This window comes from Lepus europaeus, chromosome 4 (genome assembly GCF_033115175.1).
Source record: "Lepus europaeus isolate LE1 chromosome 4, mLepTim1.pri, whole genome shotgun sequence".
In the NCBI taxonomy this organism is placed as follows: Eukaryota; Metazoa; Chordata; class Mammalia; order Lagomorpha; family Leporidae; genus Lepus; species Lepus europaeus.
In genome coordinates, this window is record NC_084830.1 from 17820578 (window position 1) to 17839744 (window position 19167).

General features: G+C 45.5%; 1 protein-coding gene across 3 annotated transcripts; it reads right to left on the minus strand.

Annotated features, from left to right (window-relative positions):
- Positions 1–10664: 10664 nt before the first annotated feature.
- On the minus strand, positions 10665–18734 carry ZNF572 (zinc finger protein 572). 3 transcript variants are annotated; one of them, XM_062188001.1, is made up of 3 exons: positions 18547–18734; positions 15541–15654; positions 10665–14897 (listed from the first exon to the last, which is right to left on the minus strand). In XM_062188001.1, exons 1-3 carry the CDS (start codon positions 18680–18682, stop codon positions 13390–13392), a joined length of 1758 nt encoding a protein of 585 aa, XP_062043985.1. In that variant the 5' UTR covers positions 18683–18734; the 3' UTR covers positions 10665–13389. The 3 variants fall into 3 exon arrangements, with proteins under 3 accessions (XP_062043985.1, XP_062043987.1, XP_062043986.1); XM_062188003.1 differs by having other exon boundaries at positions 18653–18675; XM_062188002.1 differs by lacking the exon at positions 18547–18734 and adding an exon at positions 18102–18424.
- Between the last annotated feature and the right edge of the window lie 433 nt (positions 18735–19167).

Below are 19167 nucleotides of genomic sequence, written 5' to 3' on the forward strand. Positions count from 1 at the left end.
TTCCTGTCCTCTGATCGAGGGCACTGGCGGTTGGCTCTTACCATTCCCATCACATCCCCGAGGGAGAGGCCTGTCTGATGATACCATTCACAGTACCTAGCACAATACGAGTTTACTCTCCATAAAGGTGAATTCAGGGTCCGCGCTGTGGCGTGGCCGGTAAAACAGTGCGTGTAGGCAGTGCCTGCATCTCCCATGGGCGCCGGTTCGAGACCCAGCTGTTCCACTTCCCATCCAGCGCTCTGCTATGGCCTAGGAGGGCAGTGGAAGATGGCCCAAGTCTTTGGGCCCCCACACCCGCGTTGGAAAACCCGGAGGAGGCTCCTGGCTCCTGGCTTCAGATATTACACGTTTCATTTGTCAGAACACTCACAGCCCCTAATTTGACTCTGAAAACAAGTCAGATTTTATAAAAATGAAACTTAAAGAGGTTAAGTGGCTTGTCTAAATCACAGTTTATAAGCAACAAAAACCAAATCCTGGTCTCCAAATCTTGTGTTCCACAGGGCTCTTATCAATAGCTCCTCAAACTTTCCTGTTATGAAACCAAGACTGGGGGCGGGTGCTGTGGCATAGCCAGTAAAGCTGCCACCTATGGTGCCAACATCCCATATGGGCACTGGTTCAAGTCCTGGCTGCTCCACTTCCTACCAGCTCTCTGTTATGGCCTGGAATAGCAGAAGATGGCCCAAGCATTGGGAAACCAGAAAGAAGCTCCTGGCTTCAGATTGGCTCAGCTCCAGCTGTTGCAGCCAATTGAGGGAGTGAACCAGAGGATGGAAGACTCTCTCTCTCTCTCTCTCTCTCTCTCTCTCTCTCTGAATGTGTATGTGTGTGTGTCTGCCTCTCTGTAACTCTGCCTTTCAAATAAAATAAATAAATCTTTAAAAAAAAAAAAAAGACTGATTTCTCCCCAACAATATTCCACAGTGTTGTCAACAAACTGGCTTTTTGAAATATACATCAAATTTCAGGAGACTCCAGAAAATCAACTCAATATAAGGGAAGTAATTTTCCTGAAGATAATAAACTGTTTATTGGTATCTCTGAGTCCTTATCTTGCTAAATGACAAATGGCTTAAGTAGCTGATTATTTAAGATGTGAATACATTATCATGGATGACTGTTTCCAGCTTACCCTGTAAGATGACTTTTTTTCTTATTAAATAGCTGGTGATTTTTAAATCTCTGTGTTTATGAAGTCATTCTTATAATGTCATGTCCTCAACCTTTTGGACAGTTCAACTTCTGAACTTGAGGCAGAAAGAACATTTGTAAGGCTCAGCATGAGGCACAACACTGAATTTTCTGGACTGACTGAAATGTTATATAAGCATTGCTAAACTATTTTTTAATCTTGCCATGGCTCATTTTTTCAAAATCAGGAATCTTTCACGTAAGCTTGAAGTGAAGGCAATGAACTATGACATCAAATCGGCCATTTACTGACAACAGCTAAAACTTCTAGTACCTGCAGCATTCGGAGGGTTTTTCTTCTACCCGTTAATTTTGCCCTCGTGGCACTATTGGGTAAATACTGGTTTTTAGCCTCACTTTACAGACAAGAAAAGTGACGTACAGGTCATGGACATACAGGTAGTGGCACTACTTGGTCTGAGGCCAAGTATAAGAAATCTAGCTCAGGAATCTAGCAGTGTTTGACTTTGTTTCTCCTCCCTGCACAAAGTTCCACTTACCTTACAAAAAATAAAAATCATATTTGACCTTTTTATTGCCTTGCTTGAATACCTCTGTTGTCTAATTGGCCTCGTTGAGCAGGCCAGACCTAGACGTGTGCCTTTTCAAGTGCCATTCTCAATATGGGGAAAAAGCCTTAACCCTCTTCCTTCAACTATTCATGCTGTAAGACCCCGATTCACACATCTCTTTTTCTTCAGGTTTTCATTATTCCACCTCTTCATTGTTGCAGTCATCAATTTGTATAATAATTACCCACATACCTTTTCCAAAGGATTCAACTCCTTAAGGCAAGGACCCTGTCATGTTCACAGCTGAATAGTCAATATTTCATATATGGTAAGCATTTGCATTTTTCAATGTATTAAATACAACCCCTCCTTTCGTAATTTTATTCCCCCTTGCCACATTTTTTGAGTAGCAAACTAACCAATTCCTTTTTTTTTTTTTTTGACAGGCAGAGTGGATAGTGAGAGAGAGAGAGACAGAGAGAAAGGTCTTCCTTTTCCATTGGTTCACCCTCCAATGGCCGCTGCGGCCGGCATTTCATGCTGATCCGAAGCCAGGAGCCAGGTGCTTCTCCTGGTCTCCCATGCGGCTGCAGGGCCCAAGCACTTGGGCCATCCTCCACTGCCTTCCCGGGCCATAGCAGAGAACTGGCCTGGAAGAGGGGCAACCAGGACAGAATCCGGCGCCCCAACCGGGACTAGAACCCGGTGTGCCGGCGCCGCAAGGTGGAGGATTAGCCTAGTGAGCCGTGGCGCCGGCCAGCAATTCCTTTTACACTATTGTTTTTCTTTTTTTCTTTTCTTTTTTTTTTTTTTGACAGGCAAAGTGGACAGTGAGAGAGAGAGAGAGATAGAAAGGTCTTCCTTTTCCATTGGTTCACCCTCCAATGGCCGCTGCAGCCGGCGCACTGCACTGATCCAATGGCAGGAGCCAGGTGCTTCTCCCTGCTGATGCACCTGGAAAAGCAGTGAAAAATGGCCCAAGTGCTTGGACCTCTGCATCCATGCGGGAGACCTGGAAGAAGCTCCCGGATCCTGGCTTCTGTTTGGCCCGGTCTGGCTGTTGCAGCCATTTGGGGAATGAAGCAGCGGATGGAAGACTTCTCTCTCTCTCTCTCTCTCTCTCTCTCTCTCTCTCTCTCTCTCTCTCTCTCCCTCTCTCTCTCTGTAACTCTGCCTTTCAAATAAATAAATAAATAAGTAAATAAATAAATCTTAAAAAAAAAAAAAAGTCCCTGGAGAAGTGAATGAATGATGAAAAAGAAAGTTTTGAGGATTTCAATCTAATGTATTACAAAGAAAAACAATAGGCCGGTGCCGCGGCTCACTAGGCTAATCCTCCACCTTGCAGTGTTGGCACACCGGGTTCTAGTCCCGGTCGGGGTGCCAGATTCTATCCCGGTTGCCCCTCTTCCAGGCCAGCTCTCTGCTATGGCCCGGGAAGGCAGTGGAGGATGGCCCAAGTGCTTGGGCCCTGCAGCCACATGGGAGACCAGGAAGAAGCTCCAGGCTCCTGGCTTCAGATGGCCCAGCTCCAGCCATTATGGCCATTTGGAGAGTGAACCAGCAGATGGAAGCTCTCTCTCTCTTTCTACTTCTGCCTTTCTAGATCTCTCTACCTTTCAAATAAATAAATAAATCTTTTTAAAAAAGAATTAGTAAGAGTAACCAGATAACCTCTATCAAGGTGAATTTCATGCCTTACATCTATTTTTTCCTTTCCCACACAGTATGGGAAAATACATTAATAAAACACAAATGCCAACGTTCAATAACAGAAGTTTGTCACTGTTGATAGTAGTATGATTGGAAAGATGGGAGTACTCTTCTGAGTAATCTAATTTGGTATTATTTTGTAAGTCTCCATTCTGTGTTTTCCTCAATATCAGTTTCAAAAACTAAAATACTCATCCATTTATCAAACTGGAATTTAACTAGTCTCCTAGACTTGAGGCACACTTTCATTTTCTGACTCAGGTAGCAAAATACAAGTATACTAAAGCAGTCAGCCCTTCCTCAATCATTCTTCCTCTTGGCACATTCTAAGCTTTAGACCTTATCTCATTTCCATAGTTCCTGGAGCAGCTTCTAGTGAGGTCTGTTGAAATTTCACCTAGGATAGCACAAGGAAGTCTAAATAGTTCTTTTAAAAAAATTATTCATTTATTTGAGAGGTAGAGTTCAGACAGAAAGGGGGAGGGATGGAGAGAAAGGTCTTCCATCCACAGGTTCACCCCCTACAAATGGCTGCAACGGCCAGAGCTGAGCTGATCTGAAGCTAGGAGCTTCCTCCGGGTCTCCCATATGAGTTCCCCAGGGCCCCAAGGACTTGGGCAATTTTCCATTGCTCTCCAGGCCATAACAGAGAGCTGAATCAGAAGTAGAGCACCCAGGACTCAAACCTGTGCCCATATGGGATGTCAGTACTGCAGCCAGCAGCTTTACCCATTATGCCAAAGTGCTGGCCCCCAAATAGTTCTTAAAATGATTCAACCCAAAGTGAATTCTGACTGATCCTATGCTAAAGGGGATAGGGAGAGGAAAAAGATTATCTAAATAAAAATTTACTTAAAATAAGGTTTTTATCATATTCATGTATTGACTTGGGATTAAAATAATATATAATGTGCTTCCGTATTATTTGTTTTTCTCCACCACCTCCCAAAAAAATGTGTTCAACAAAATAATTTTGCTTGGATAATTTAAATTACTAAACACTTCAGAAAGAAATAATATTGCTTTAATGTTCTTTGAATTAATTATCCCAATTCTAGGCATTCACCCTAGAGAAACTGCATACTCCCCACAAAAAAGGAAAAAACCAAACAACACCAAAATAAACCATCAAAAAATTATTCGCAGCAGTGTTACTTGTAACAGCAAACAAGTAGAAACAGTCAGCCAACATTAGAGAAATTTAAATTGTTTTAGCATATTCACTCACTGTAACATCATTAAACCATTAAAAACCTCAGTCATTCTAAAACAATGAAAATAAAAAATGATAAAATATTAAGAAAAGGGGCCGGCACTGTGGTGCAGTGGGTTAATGCCCTGGCCTGAAGTGCCGACATCCCATATGGGCACCAGTTCAAGTCCTGGCTGCTCCTCTTCCAATTCAGCTCTCTGCTGTGGCCTAGGATAACAGGAGAAGATGGCCCAAGTCCTTGGGCCCCTGCACCCCACATGGGAGACCCAGAAGAAGCTCCTGGCTCCTGGCTCCTGGCTTCGGATCAGTGCAGCTTTGGCCATTTCGGCCATCTGGGGAGTGAACCATCAGATGGAACACCTCTCTCTCTGTTTCTACCTCTCTCTGTAACTCTGTCTTTCAAAAAAATAAAATAAATCTTTAAAAAAATTAAGAAAAAAATCAAGATGCAATACTGAGTATACCATATGATCCAATTTTTACAAACATTTATTCATATTTTTTATTAGAAAAGAGATTGCTGGGAAAGACTCCAGAATTTTAATGGTGAATATGATCTCAGGGAAACATGATTATGGGTCATTTTTATAATGGTCTTTATACACTCCTAGCTTAAATTTCTTTAAATATTTACAACTAGCAAGTATTACATTAATGATCAGAAAATAAGAAATAATAAGGGGAAAAATCTTTTCCCTTATCTGTGTAGTCAGTATAATCAACTATTTTCTTAATCTGACCATTTATCCATGATTTAGCATGGCTCAAAATTAAATATTTACAACTAGCAAGTATTACATTAATGATCAGAAAATAAGAAATAATAAGGGGAAAAATCTTTTCCCTTATCTGTGTAGTCAGTATAATCAACTATTTTCTTAATCTGACCATTTATCCATGGCTCAAAATTAATCATGGTCATTTTTCAACCAAACCTCCATTCCAGCCTTCTACTAATTTTATCCATCTATGTTAGATCCGAAACCTGGCTATCTTAGCCCCAACAAGGTGCTTCTGTTGGTAAAGAGCCACACGCCCGCTGTGTCATGATTCCCAAGTAGCCTGTTCCCATCTGCATCTTTATAACCAAACCCCACCATTTGACCAACTCTCACCCTTGACTTGATTTCAACTTCACTGACAGGGTAGGGGGAGAAGTGAATAATGGGAAACAAAATGAAAGGTAGAAAAAAACCTATGTTCAGGTTCACATGTAGACAAAGAGGTAAGGGACCAAAAAAGATGAAGGAGATCAAAAAGGAAGAAGGCAGTGAAAGGTGGGATGATTTTTAAACAGAAAAAGCAGCAGTTGCTCAAAGGTTTGCCATATTACAATACAGACTGCTACATTATCAGCTTTATCTGCTTTCTGCAGCTTGCTGCACACTCCTATGTATTCACGCCCCTTCATAGTCATGAGGTAAACAATAACAAAAGGATTAGTGGCCTTAGGGGATACCTGCAACTTGGAGGTGTCCTTCAAAGATAATCCAATGACTCAAGATGTTCTAAGGCCACTTTATATAATGATAGTAAACAGTGGTGACTAGCTAGTAAGGAATGCCAAATAAATTACCTACACTATCTCATTTGATCTCGGAACAAACCCATGAGCTAAGTGGTATTTAGATCTCTATTTTAGAGGGCCGGTGCTGTGGCGTAGTGGGTAAAGCCACCACCTGCAGTGTTGGCGCTAGTTTAAGCCCTTGGACCCCTGCACCTGTGTGGGAAGGCCTGGAGGAAGTGCCTGGCTCCTGGCACAGCTCAGGAGGTTGCGGCCACTTAGGGAGTGAATCATTGGATGGAAGACCTCTCTCTCTCTCTGCCTCTCCTTCTATCTCTGTGTAACTCTTTCAAATAAATAAGTAAATCTTTATAAAAAAAAATCTATTTTAGAAACCTAGAAATAACCCAAGAACTGATTATTCCTGTACCTAGAAAGCCCATTCTTGGCAAAAAGCAGGAGCACATGAGGGTGGACAGAAAAAGGCAGACAACTATTTCCTTAGCACTTGAGATGTCAAGTACCTCACCTCATTCACTTCTTACCAAATCTTAGGAGGTTACAGAGAACAAAGCCAATGTTTTGGACTGATGGATTGAACAGGACTTGGCTCCCTAAACTCATTAAGACATTTAAACTCCAAAGTCCTATGTTAACAATTAATGGGTTGATGCTAACAGCTGAAGGACTAGGGTAGCGACTTGATCTAATTATGACAGCTAGGAGAGGGGCCCAGTGGTAGGGCTCTAGGCATGCCCTCACAAGGTGGTTCGGACAGGGCTGATTATATAAACTAAGCACGTGTATCCTTTTCCCCTCTGCTTTTTGGCTCATCACGGAATCATGTTCACGCTCAGCTTCCACCAGACATCAGATGAATGGGATTGCCTGATCTTGAACTGTAACCTCCAACCTGTAAACCAACTATTTTCCTTCCCAAGAAACTCCTCTCAGGTATTTTAGTTTAAGTAATAAAAAGCTAATAGAGCCAGTGACTGAAATCTGAATTTGAAAGAGGCTTTAAGCATGTCCTACACAGTTGAGTCTGAAGCTCAAGGTCTTCCCTTTGTAGGATCCTGAACAATCAGGACATTCTGAGAGTCCTCCTGGGTTAGGGGAAGGACAAACGCAGCCTCCTAGGGCAGCCACTTGCACTTAAAAGCCAGCCCAGTCTCTGTGGTTGGAGCAGGTCAAAGTGTTAAGGGAGCCTGAAGAGACACTCAGAGTATACAACCTAAGTCTGCAGACTCCATCCACGGGACTGCTCAACCAAAACCAACCAGACAGGTTCTGTGTTGGAATCTGGGAATCCATTCCTGCACTCAAGGCCTTTAGAGTCCATTAGGAACAAATATCCTGGAAGGGCATCCACTTGGGCGTTCGCATAAAACACGTATGTGTATGATATCCGCTCAACAACTACTGACACCACTATGAACAAAACGGTGTGTCTGGCTTCACAGAGCTTGCATTTTCACAAAGCAAAGCCACTCACTTTAAACTCTGTTATCTCTAGCTCCCAGACTACCAAATGATTGAATTTGAAGAGGGTGGGTTTAGCAGAATAAGTCAAGTTCCAGAGCCAACAAGGAGACAGGAGTCATCTGAAAAGATGCATGTATTCATCTTGTTGTTGTTTTTTTTTTTTTTAAGTTTTTTTTTTTTTATTTATTTGAAAGGCAGAGTTACAGAGAGAGGGAAAGACAGAGAGGTCCTCCATCCACTGGTTTACTTCCCGAATGACCACAACAGTCAGAGCTGAGCTGATCCGAAGCCAGGAGCCAGGAGCTTCCTCCTGGTCTCCCATGTGGGTGCAGGGGCCCAAGGACTTGAATCATCTTCTACTGCTTTCCCAGGCCATAGCAGAGAGCTGGATCAGAAGTGGAGCAGCGAAGACTCAAACCGGCGCCCATATGGGATGCCAGCACTGCAGGCCAGGGCTTTAACCCACTGCACCACAGTGCTGGCCCCAAAGCTGCACATATTCTACAACTGAATAATGCTTACATTTTCTCCTCCCAATGGCACATGACCTCTGCTGAACATATTAGGCACCAGGTAAAGTTTTTTTTAATTAATGGAAGTTTACACTGCTTGAAAGGAGTTGTATAAACTCAAAAACAGAACTAAAAGGAAATGCTGTTTTGTAATTGCTGTGTGTTTTCAGGTGAACAGGTTGACTGAGATGCATATTAGGGTCTTCAGAAAGTTCACAAAAATTTTGCATTATTTTTTTAAGATTTATTTATTAGACAGGCATTATTACAGAAAGGCAGAGGCAGAGAGAGAGAGAGGTCTTCCATCTGCTGGTTCACTCCCCAAATGGCTGCAATGGCTAGAGCTGGGCTGATCCAAAGCCAGGAACCAGGAGCTTCTCCCAGGTCTCCCACGCAGGTGCAGGGGCCCAAGGACTTGGGCCGTCTTCTACTGCTTTACCAGGCCTTAGCAGAGACCTGGATCAGAAGTGGAGTAGCTGGGACTTGAACCGGCACCCATATGGGATGCCAGCACTGCAAGTAGTGGCTTTACCCACTACGCCACAGCACCGGCCCCTGCGTTATCTTTTAATCTCATTTTTCCACGAACCTTCCGAAGCCCCCTTGTATGTCAGACTGATGCCTAAAGAGCAACCGTCACAGTACCATACTTCACTACCTTCACCATAGGTGAGGAAACCTACAGTACAGAGAAGGTCCATTTGGTAGATCCAGGCCGGATGACGTGGGATGACAGGAGTCTACCTTGACCTCAGATTCCACAACACAGACATGCTTGCATGCCCTCTGGTAGGCGGTACAACAGTGAGGGAGAGAGCTGCCCGTTGTATTTGTGAGTACTTGCATTGCCATGGATCTCTGTAAGGCACTGAATCAGAGAAATACATGAGTACCGTCTCATCTCAGAATCAAAAAATTTGAATATAGGAGTCTCCCCTTAAAAGAAACTGTGAAACAATTCATTCATAAATAACAATGCTTCATTTGCAGGCAGAATCATTTGTGCTAGCAAGAAAAATAGAGAATACAGAATATTTACCTCTCATGGAGTTTACCAAAGAATCCACTTGCTAAATAATGAAACTGAAGCAAAGACATCAAACATGACTACATTTGACTGTTAGGTTCTCACAAGAGGCAAATCTCTCTTCTATTTTCCTCATTTTCTGTCCAAAGAGGTCAGGAGTCTTGTCAAGCTGATTTACTGATGTAGTTATCTTGACCCTCTAAAATGGGAATATCTATACCCTGCAGTCAACTAAGTTTGTGAAATAGGTTTTTTATGATTTTCAGCAGTCATAAAGCATAGTGTAAGGTGATAGCAATAAAATATAAATTATACCTGTTGTTAATCTCTTCAGATGTAAATTAACTTAAGCTCCTATTTTTCTTTTCTGACTTAAACCAAATCCTTTGTTTCAGGGCCAGCACTGTGGCGTAGCAGTGCAGGCATTCCATATGGGCACTCCACTTCTGATCCAGCTCTCTGCTATGGCCTGGGAGAGCAGTAGAGGATGGACCGGGTCCTTGGGCCCCTGCACCCGTGTAGGATCCAAAGCTCCTGGCTTTGGATTGACATAGCTCTGGCCGCTGAGGCCAATTGAGGAGTGAACCAGCAGATGGAAGACCTCTCTCTCTCTCTCTCTCTCTCTCTCTCTCTCTCTGCCTCTTCTTCTCTCCCTGTGTAACTCTTTCAAATAAATAATTAAATCTTTCCTTTATTTCATCAATACCAACAAAAATTCAGTAACATTCTCTGCTTCTGATACAGCTGCTTACAACAGGAATGAAATAAGTGTTTCTGACTTGAAACAAAATATAAGCTTGTGTTTTCCAGTACCTTATCCCTTGGAGTTCTTGAGTTTGATTAAAAAGAATCAAGTGGGGGTCCAACGCTGCGGCAAAGCGGGTAAAGTCGCCGCCTGCAGTGCTAGCATCCAATATGAGCGGCGGATTGAGTCCCAGATGCTCCACTTCTGATCCAGCTCTCTGCTGTGTCCTAGGAAAGCGGTGAAAGATGGCCCAAGTCCTTGGGCCCCTGCACCCATGTGGGAGACCCAGAGGAAGCTCCTGGCTCCTGCCTTCAGATGGGTGCAGCTCCAAACATTGCAGCCAAGTGGGGAGTGAATCAGCAGATGGAAGACCTCTCTCTCTTTCTCTCTGCCTCTCCTTCTCTGTATAACTCTTTCAAATAAATAAATAGATCTTTAAAAAAATCAACTTGGATAAGCTTAGCTTTTTATTACTATTTCTATTTTAAGAACATGTAGATGACATTTTTCCATTTGTCTGGATTAATAATAATCAACTACCATTTACTGAGACTCGTATTTTAAGCACTGTGGTAGATGCTTTGCAAAATGCTGAATTTTATAGCAACTCTGTAAGGTGGGCATGTTTCCACTTGACACATGAGGGCACTGAGGTTCAGAGTGTTATCTGCCATGGATCATGGGACTGATGATTCTGTATCACCCAACAGCTGCTACTTTGCAATGGCATTTCAGACTGAAAAACAAACCCCTAAATTTAATTTTCCTAGTTATATTTGGTAAAATACTTTCCTAAGATATCACACAGTTTAAGAGAAATCATGCAGTATCATATAGCACACAGAGGTAGAAAGATGCTTAGGCAGTTGTATAATAGCCAGTGATGCCCAAGGTTTTCTCCCTTTTTGAAAACAGAAAAATCACTCCCAAATACTTCTTAAATACCTTTATTTGTTAGCTTTTGCTTTAGTTTCTAGCCATGTTACAATACAAAAATGCACAATGCCTCATCAGTTTCCAGGGCACCACAGTCATGAAATGATCACCATGCAATTCAATTAGCTGCCAGCTATAGCCCTTTGCTGTAGCCACAATTAGCCCTACTTGGCTCCACATTCTAAATACATAAGATGAAATCCTGGGTAGCTTATGAGTCCTGACCTTCTGATACATCCATCTTTGCACAAGTAGGAAAAAAATAGGAAGGGAGAATAGGATACATCCAGTGCTTTCTTTGCAAAGCATCATCCCCATGGGACAGATGGGCCAGGAAGATGATTCTCGGTTATCCATTGGCCAGCTCCATTGGGCAGGACCATCAAGAGACAAAAGAAAACTGCAGATACTGAAGCTAGCGGCTATCAGTGGCCAACGGCAGACTGTCCTTGGATGCTGGCTCAGAATTAGTGGGCTAAATATTAAAAAGAGAACCCAGTTACTGAACTAAGGATTATGTAAAGTAAAAACTGGCGGCGGCGGAGGGGGAGGGGGAGGGGGAGGGGGGAGCTCTTTGTCAAACTTAAAAACAGAATTCAGGAATCCTACCTCGTATCCTGGCTTTGACCAAGCAATGAGACCATATCACTAGATAATGTAGTTGGTTGAACATATAAAGTACAACATGTATCCAATCTCTCAACCCAGTGCCTTCAAAACTCTACCCCATTTCTAGTTTGTATTACAATTCCTTTTGGAGGGCAAAAATGCTGGGACAAATTTCTAGTCTTTCAAAAAATATCTGAGGCTGTCAAAAATGATGATTTTGAAATGAAGAACCGGGGCCAGCACCGTGGCACAGTAGGTTAATCCTCCACCTGTGGTGCCAGCATCCCACATGGGTGCCAGTTCTAGTCCCAGCTGCTCCTCTTCCCATCCTGCTCTCTGCTGTGGCCTGGGAAAGCAGTGGAGGATGGCCCAAGTTCTTGGGTCCCTGTACCCACATGGGAGACCAGGAGGATACCTGGCTCCTGGCTTTGGATTGGCACACCTCCAGCCGTTGCTGCCATTTGGGAAGTGAACCAAAGGAAGGAAGACCTTTATCTCTGTCTCTCCCTCTTACTGTCTGTAACGCTACCTCTCAAATAAAAATAAATAAAATCTTAAAAAAAAAAAAAAAGAAAGAAAGAAAGAGGGACCTGCACTGTGGCGTGGTGGGTAAAGCCGCCACCTGCAGTGCCGGCATCCCATATGGGTGCCAGTTCTGGTTCCGGCTGCTCCTCTTCCAAACCAGCTCTCTGCTATGGCCTGGGAAAGCAGTGGAAGATGGCCCAGGTGCTTGTGCCCCTGCACCCGCGTGGGAGACCCAGAGGAGGCTCCTGGCTCCTGGCTTTGGATCAGCGCAGCTCCAGCCATTGATACCATTTCAGGAGTGAACCAGTGGAGGGAAGACCTTTCTTTCTGTCTCTCCCTCTCACTGTCTGTGACTCTACCTCTCAAATAAATAAAAATCTTAAAAAAAAAAAAAAAAGAAAGAACTTTCTATAAAGATACCCAATACAGCAGCCACTAGTCACAAGTGGCTATGAGAACTTAGCAAGTGTGGCTAAAGTGATTATGGAATAGGATTTTAGATTTCACTTAATTTTAAATTTAAATTAGAAGCTACAGTATTAGACCGTGCAGTTCTATCTGCTACAAAAGTTAATTTTTATTTAATAAAAATACATTTACAAAAGGTAAATCTTTCTCTTATGACACACAGAACAGGCAGGAATTCATATTTGCCCAAAAAGACCCTTTCTCTGGGCAAACCCTTAAGGCCAGCAAGGATCTATTTCCACTTAAAAAGACAAGGGAGGCCGGCACCGTGGCTTAACAGGCTAATCCTCCTCCTTGCGGCGCCTGGCACACCGGGTTCTAGTCCCGGTTGGGGCGCCGGATTCTATCCCAGTTGCCCCTCTTCCAGGCCAGCTCTCTGCTATGGCCCGGGAAGGCAGTGGAGGATGGCCCAAGTGTTTGGGCCCTGCACCCCATGGGAGACCAGGAGAAGCACCTGGCTCCTGGCTTCGGATCAGCGCGGTGCGCCGGCCGCAGCGGCCGTTGGAGGGTGAACCAACAGCAAAAGGAAGACCTTTCTCTCTGTCTCTCTCTCTCACTATCCACTCTGCCTGTCAAAAAAAAAAAAAAAAAAAAAAAAAAAAAGACAAGGGAAAGCAGGATAACTCAGTAGCAATTCCAGGTCCAAGTTCTCACAGATCCTTTTAATTACTCCAGGAACACTCCACAGTCTCCCTTAAAGCTTTTCCTATCATACATTAAAAAACAACCAACCAACCAACCCTCTTTCTCTTCGCCCTTGGCAGTGTCTCTCATGGGGAGACTCCAACAACCTCATGATCTGAGCCCTCCCATCCTCTAACCCGGGAGGCTGACTTTTCCCATAGGTTTCGGCAGAAACACCAAAGAAACCTTACAGTACAATGATCACAGAACGCCTTGCAATAAGGGGCACTGAAAAAACACCACCACCAGACTTTGGGACTCAGGAAGATGAATTCAAGACGGAAAAAGAAGGGAGGAGGGCCATTCCCGCTGGACAGTTTCTCCAAGCCCACGCCGGAGGGAGATGCCCCGCTTCGGGCGAGGCGGAAGCCTTCCCGAGGTGGATTTTCCGGTGCTGACTCAGGTAGGCGCCTCTGCTGAAGCGCTTGTCACAGTCAGCACATTTGTAGGGTTTCTCGCCCCTGTGCGTCCTCCGGTGCCTGATAAGGTTAAAGCTCTGGCTGAAGCACCCCCCACACTCGGGACACTTGTACGGCTTCTCCCCTGTGTGTGTCCTCTGGTGGATCACCAAGGTGGAACTCTGGCTGAACGTCTTCCAGCACTCAGAACACCTGTACGGTTTCTCCCCTGTGTGTGTCCTCTGATGTCTAATGAGGTGGGAGCTCAGGCCAAAACCCTTGCCACATTCGCAGCATTTATACGGTTTCTCTCCTGGCTGGTTTCCACAGCCTTCTGCCACACTGCCGCTCTGACTCAAACTCTCTTTGCATTCAGAACTTTCACAGGGTTTCTCTCCTGTGTGCATCTTCTGGTGCGCAATAAGGTTTGAACTGCGACTGAAGTTCTTCCCGCATGCTGAACACTGGTAGGGCTTCTCGCCGGTGTGTGTTCGCTGATGCTTTATGAGCGTAGAATTGCAACCAAAGCTTTTTCCACACTCGAGGCATTTGTAGGGCTTCTCGCCTGTGTGCGTCCGCTGGTGGCGGATCAGGCTGGAACTCTGACTAAAACGCTTCCCACAGTCAGGGCACTTAAAAGGCTTTTCTCCAGTGTGGGTCCTCTGGTGTTCTATTAGGACATAGCTGTGGCTGAAGCCTTTGCCACAGACAGGGCACTCGTAGGGTTTCTCACCCGTGTGTGATCGGTGGTGCTGGATAAGGTGAGAGCTGCTGCTGAAACTCTTCCCACACTCGGGACATGTGTAGGGTTTCTCTCCCGTGTGAGTCCTCTCGTGTATGATAAGGTGCGAGGTGTTGCTGAAGCTTTTCCCACAGTCCCCGCACCGGTAGGGCTTCTCGCCCGTGTGTGTTCTTAGATGCTGAATCAGGTGGGAACTGTTACAGAAACACTTGCCACACTCGGAACACTTATAAGGCTTTTCTCCCGAGTGGGTCCTCTGGTGAGTACGCAAATGAGAACTATTATGGAAGCTTTTCCAACATTCAGGACATTTGTAGGGCTTGTCTCTGAGAGGCGAATTTTGCTGGACAGAGGCGTCGGCATGTTCTCCGGGGTCCCATGCCCGGTGACTGGGTTCTTCCTCCTCTCGCCCTGTAGAATCTCCCCACATCTCTGACTTGCCGTCATCCTCAAGGACAGCATGGCACCAGTTCTCATCCCCTCGGGACCATGTCATTGCTATTTCTTTTGTATCTTCATGCTTGGAATTTTGTGGGCGATGTCTCGTAGGCCATTTTGGAGCTCTCTCTTTATCTCTCTTACGTTTATGATGTTGAACAGTTCCCAAATTAGCCTTACTTTCATCTCCTGCAAGAATAAATAAATAGCCTAAAAATAGTTCCTAATCTCTGTTGGAGAAGAAAAATCTAATTTGCAGTGTAAGAGAGAGGAAACAACGTAAGCTCTCAGAAATTATTCCACATAGTTTTTAAAGCTAGCTTCACTTCTTTTATTCTGTGTGTTCACCAGAAGCAAGTGCCTTTTTTGTTCTTAGTAACAATACTAAGGAAGTATTGGAGCTGTCGTCAGCAACTCCCAAGGAGAATGTCAGTGTAAAAGTAAATGCAGTCAACTTTCTTGTAGAAGACTTGAAAGGAAAAGGGGAATCTGAGGAGGAGTGAAACTGAATAGGATTCCATCCGAAAACTACACAGCAGCTTGGTTAAAATCTGACCAAGTATAGAAATAACGATGGTAGCCATTATTTATTCAGGTCAGTAGCTCTGCATGTGGCTTCTCATTAATCTTAAAACAAATGTTAAGACAGATATTATCCCTGTTTTTCTTAAAGATGAGAAAACTAACACAGAAAGAGTTAACACAGCTTGTAAGTGACACAGCAGGGACTCAAAAGAAAGTCTGTCTCCTCCTAACACGCTGTTCTTTCTACATATGCTATAGCACACTCTGTAACAAATTTCCAAAGATCCAGATCATCTGGATCCCTCACCTGTAAAGGGGCTTTTCAAACTCTCCCTCTTCAGGAAGCCATGAGAATCTGAGACCAACAGTTCTTCTTCTTGCTCCATCACAATGAAACCAGCCAGGTTAGGGACCAGAAGTCCTGCAGGAGGAAACAGGTCATGTTTGGAGGCATCTGTCAAAGTGTGCACCTCCTCCTTCCTTCCCAACCATTGTAACGTCACAATTACAGGCACAGAATGTCCTGTGAACCACACTCAAAATAAGAACTGAGGCCTGTAGAAGCTTGTTCAGAAAATCTTATCACAGAGGCAAGTTACCTTCTCTAAAGACGTAATCCTAAAAATTCAATTTTCACACCAGAAGTCTGAGGATCAAGCTTCGAAGATAGGAAAGGACTTTGAAAAGTTCACAGAAAACAGAATCACAAGTAATTCTGGTGCAGTAAAAAAATGTTTAAGCTCATGCACCATTTTCTCATAAAACACATTTCCCATGAACTTTTTGAAGGTCCCTCACAGAATGCATACTAATGCTCATTGCCCACGCATAGCTTAGAAACACTTTCCATTGAAAAACACAGTACTTTTTCGGAAAAGGTACCAATAATAACACTTTCAACGACTCTAAGAAATCTATCTGCTGGCCTAGAAGCAGCTAAGGAAGAGAAAGTACCACATTTCGTTGCAGTGAATAATTTGTTTGTTGACCGAATAAAGAAATCTTTTTTTTTTTTTAATTTTTTTTTTTTTTGACAGGCAGAGTGGACAGTGAGAGAGAGAGAGACAGAGAGAAAGGTCTTCCTTTTTGCCACTGGTTCACCCTCCAATGGCCGCCGTGGGTGGCGTGCTGCGGCCGGCGCACCGCGCTGATCCGATGACAGGAGCCAGGTGCTTCTCCTGGTCTCCCATGGGGTGCAGGGCCCAAGCACTTGGGCCATCCTCCACTGCCTTCCCGGGCCATAGCAGAGAGCTGGCCTGGAAGAGGGGCAACCGGGACAGAATCCGGAGCCCCGACCGGGACTAGAACCCGGTGTGCCGGCGCCGCAAGGCAGAGGATTAGCCTAGTGAGCCGCGGTGCCGGCAGAAATCTTTGAAGTCAATCTCAAAAGAATTTATATAGCCACTAATAAGAAATTAAGACAAAACAGGGCTGGAACAATTATAGACAATAACTCCCAAATATAAAGGCTCTTACATGTAAGTCTATCCTAAGTACAATGTCCATTTTAGGCGAAACGACCTTGTGGAGCCAACTATAATCCCTGACCTACATTAAGGGACTAAGAAAGGTGATCCACATGGAAAGACAGTCCTATACGGACTTAACACCCATTGTAGGATGTAAAGAATGCCGTAAGTGGGTTGGAGGGTGGGGGATGAGGCACAATAAAAGCCTGAAAGGGCACACATATTAAAAAAAAAAAAACACACACACACACAATTGTATAATTTCTACCCCACCAACATCTGTTTTGCATCAAGTAACAAACTAAATAATTTACACATCTTTCTCACTTAATTCTCACAACAGCCCTCTAAAGTTGTACATTAATAATAGTAAGATCGGGGCCAGCACTGTGGCATGGCAGGTAAAGCCGCCGCCTGCAGCACCAGCATCCCATATGGGCGCTGGTTCAAGTCCCGGCTGCTCCACTTCTGATCCAGTTCTCTGCTACGGCCTGGGAAAGCAGTAGAAGATGGCCCTGCACCCATATGGAAGACCAGGAAGAAGCTCCTGGCTTCAGATTGGCCCAGCTCCAGCTGTCCCGACCATTTGGGGAGTGAACCAGTGGATGAAAGAATTCTCTGTCTCTCCTCCTCTGTGTAACTCTGACTTTCAAATAAATAAACAAATCTTTAAAATAATAATAATATCTCACTGGGAACTTTATAGATTTTTTTTTTTTTAGTTTTTTATTTATTTGACAGGTAGAGTTATAGACAGTGAGAGACAGAGAGAAAGCTCTTCCTTCCTTTGGTTCACTCCCTATATGGCCACCACGGCTGGCGTGCTGCGCCAATCTGAAGCCAGGAGCCAGGTGCTTCCTCCTGGTCTCCCATGGGGTGCAGGGCCCAAGCACTTGGGCCATCCTCCACTGCACTCCCTGGCCACAGCAGAGAGCTGGCCTGGAAGAGGAGCAACCGGGACTAGAACTGGCGCCCACATGGGATGCCGGTGCCACAGGCGGAGGAGTAACCAAGTGAGCCAGGGCGCCGGCCCCTATAGAGTTTTTATAAGGTCTTTAACAGCCCCCCAGGGTCACACAACAGCTGTTACAGTAAACTAGAGCAGTAAGCAGAGCTGGGAAAACTGTAGGCAATCCTGAGGATGGCCTTTATTCCGGAATTTCTCAGCCGTCTTTTAGTAAACAGACCTGTATCCCCAAACTTCCTCTCACTGCGAGCACAAGTCAGGTAAGCACGCTCCAAAAACCAGAGGGGCTCTGTGCTAAAGCCGAAACTGCGTTACAGACGTCCCCAGTGTCGGAAGGCAGACAGACACACCGGAGCGGAAGGGGAAAGATGCTACTCAACCAAAGGTGCTGTGTTCAGCTGCCCCGGGACACGCGGCTGTCAACGCACGTACAGGGAAGCCAGAGTCTGAGTGACGGGGTCCTTTCCCACCGTTCTCCCCAGGAGATGTAGTAACGCAGCCCTCGGCAACACCAAGACAGCGGGACAGTCAAGGCCAGACAAGGCAGGAAAAGGCTGTCCTGAGATGTCACCCCGCAGAGGGTCGGCTGTCGCTGTCACCGAGCGAGCAGGTGACCAGAGTGGCTCACGCCTCCCAGAAGACCTTGCAAGCGAACGCACTGCCCGAAGCTCAGCTTAGCGGGACACTGCCCGGTGAGGCTCCAGCCGAGCAGACCAGCAAGACAAGATCCTTGCAGGCACCCGCAGGCCAGGGCCGGGCCGTGGCACCGCGCAGCAGCCGGATGGCTCCCTGGGACGGACCCTGAAGACGGGGCCGTGCGGGGTCCGCTCCCCTAGCCGGCGCCCCTCGGCTCCCTTCCTCTCAAAAAGGAACTCACTGTGCCGGGGGCTGCACCCGAGGCTCCCTGCATCCCCAGCAGCGCTCCGGGAGATAACGCACACCGCTCCTCCCGACCCTCGGCACCCGCGGTCCTGAATTCTCACACCCGGAAGACGGAGACAGGAAGCCGCCATGTCTTTCCCGGCAGGCTTTGCCCGGGCCCTTCTAGGCAGCGGCGAGGGTCGTGGCTCTTTGATCTTAACCCTTAGGATCCCGGAGCGGCGCCGCGTGCTGGGATGCCAGCTCCGATCCTCGCTCCCTGGTCCTGCGCCTTATGAAAGGGGCCTGATTGGAGCTTGTACTTCTCCTGGCCGTCAGGGCGTCGGTGGCTTTAACGTCATTATCATTCGAATGGAAATCCACCTGAGTGTGCATTAAGCACCGCCCACCCCTGTGAGCATGAATATAATAGAATATTTACCCGTGAAAACAGCTGGAGACATCAGGCCTCTCTCCACATTTAAAACAGTGTTTGGGCAGGTGTTTGGCCTGGTGGTTGAGACGCTCACATCCCATCCCACATCAGAGTCCCCGGGTTTGACTCTGCTCCACTTCCAAGTCAGCCGCCGAGCGCTCAAGGGCTTGGGTCCTTGGTAACCCATGGAGGAGAACTGGGCTG

What these genes read in the sequence shown, in the direction of transcription:
- ZNF572 (XM_062188001.1), bottom strand. Translation starts at nt 18,682, where the DNA reads ATGGCGGCTTCCTGTCTCCGTCTTCCGGGTGTGAGAATTCAGGACCGC. An exon ending in CGGGTGCAGCCCCCGGCACA is followed by an intron (nt 15,655 to 18,546) that starts GTGAGTTCCTTT and finishes TTCCTCCTGCAG; the next exon opens with GACTTCTGGTCCCTAACCTG. An exon ending in TTTGAAAAGCCCCTTTACAG is followed by an intron (nt 14,898 to 15,540) that starts GTGAGGGATCCA and finishes TTATTCTTGCAG; the next exon opens with GAGATGAAAGTAAGGCTAAT.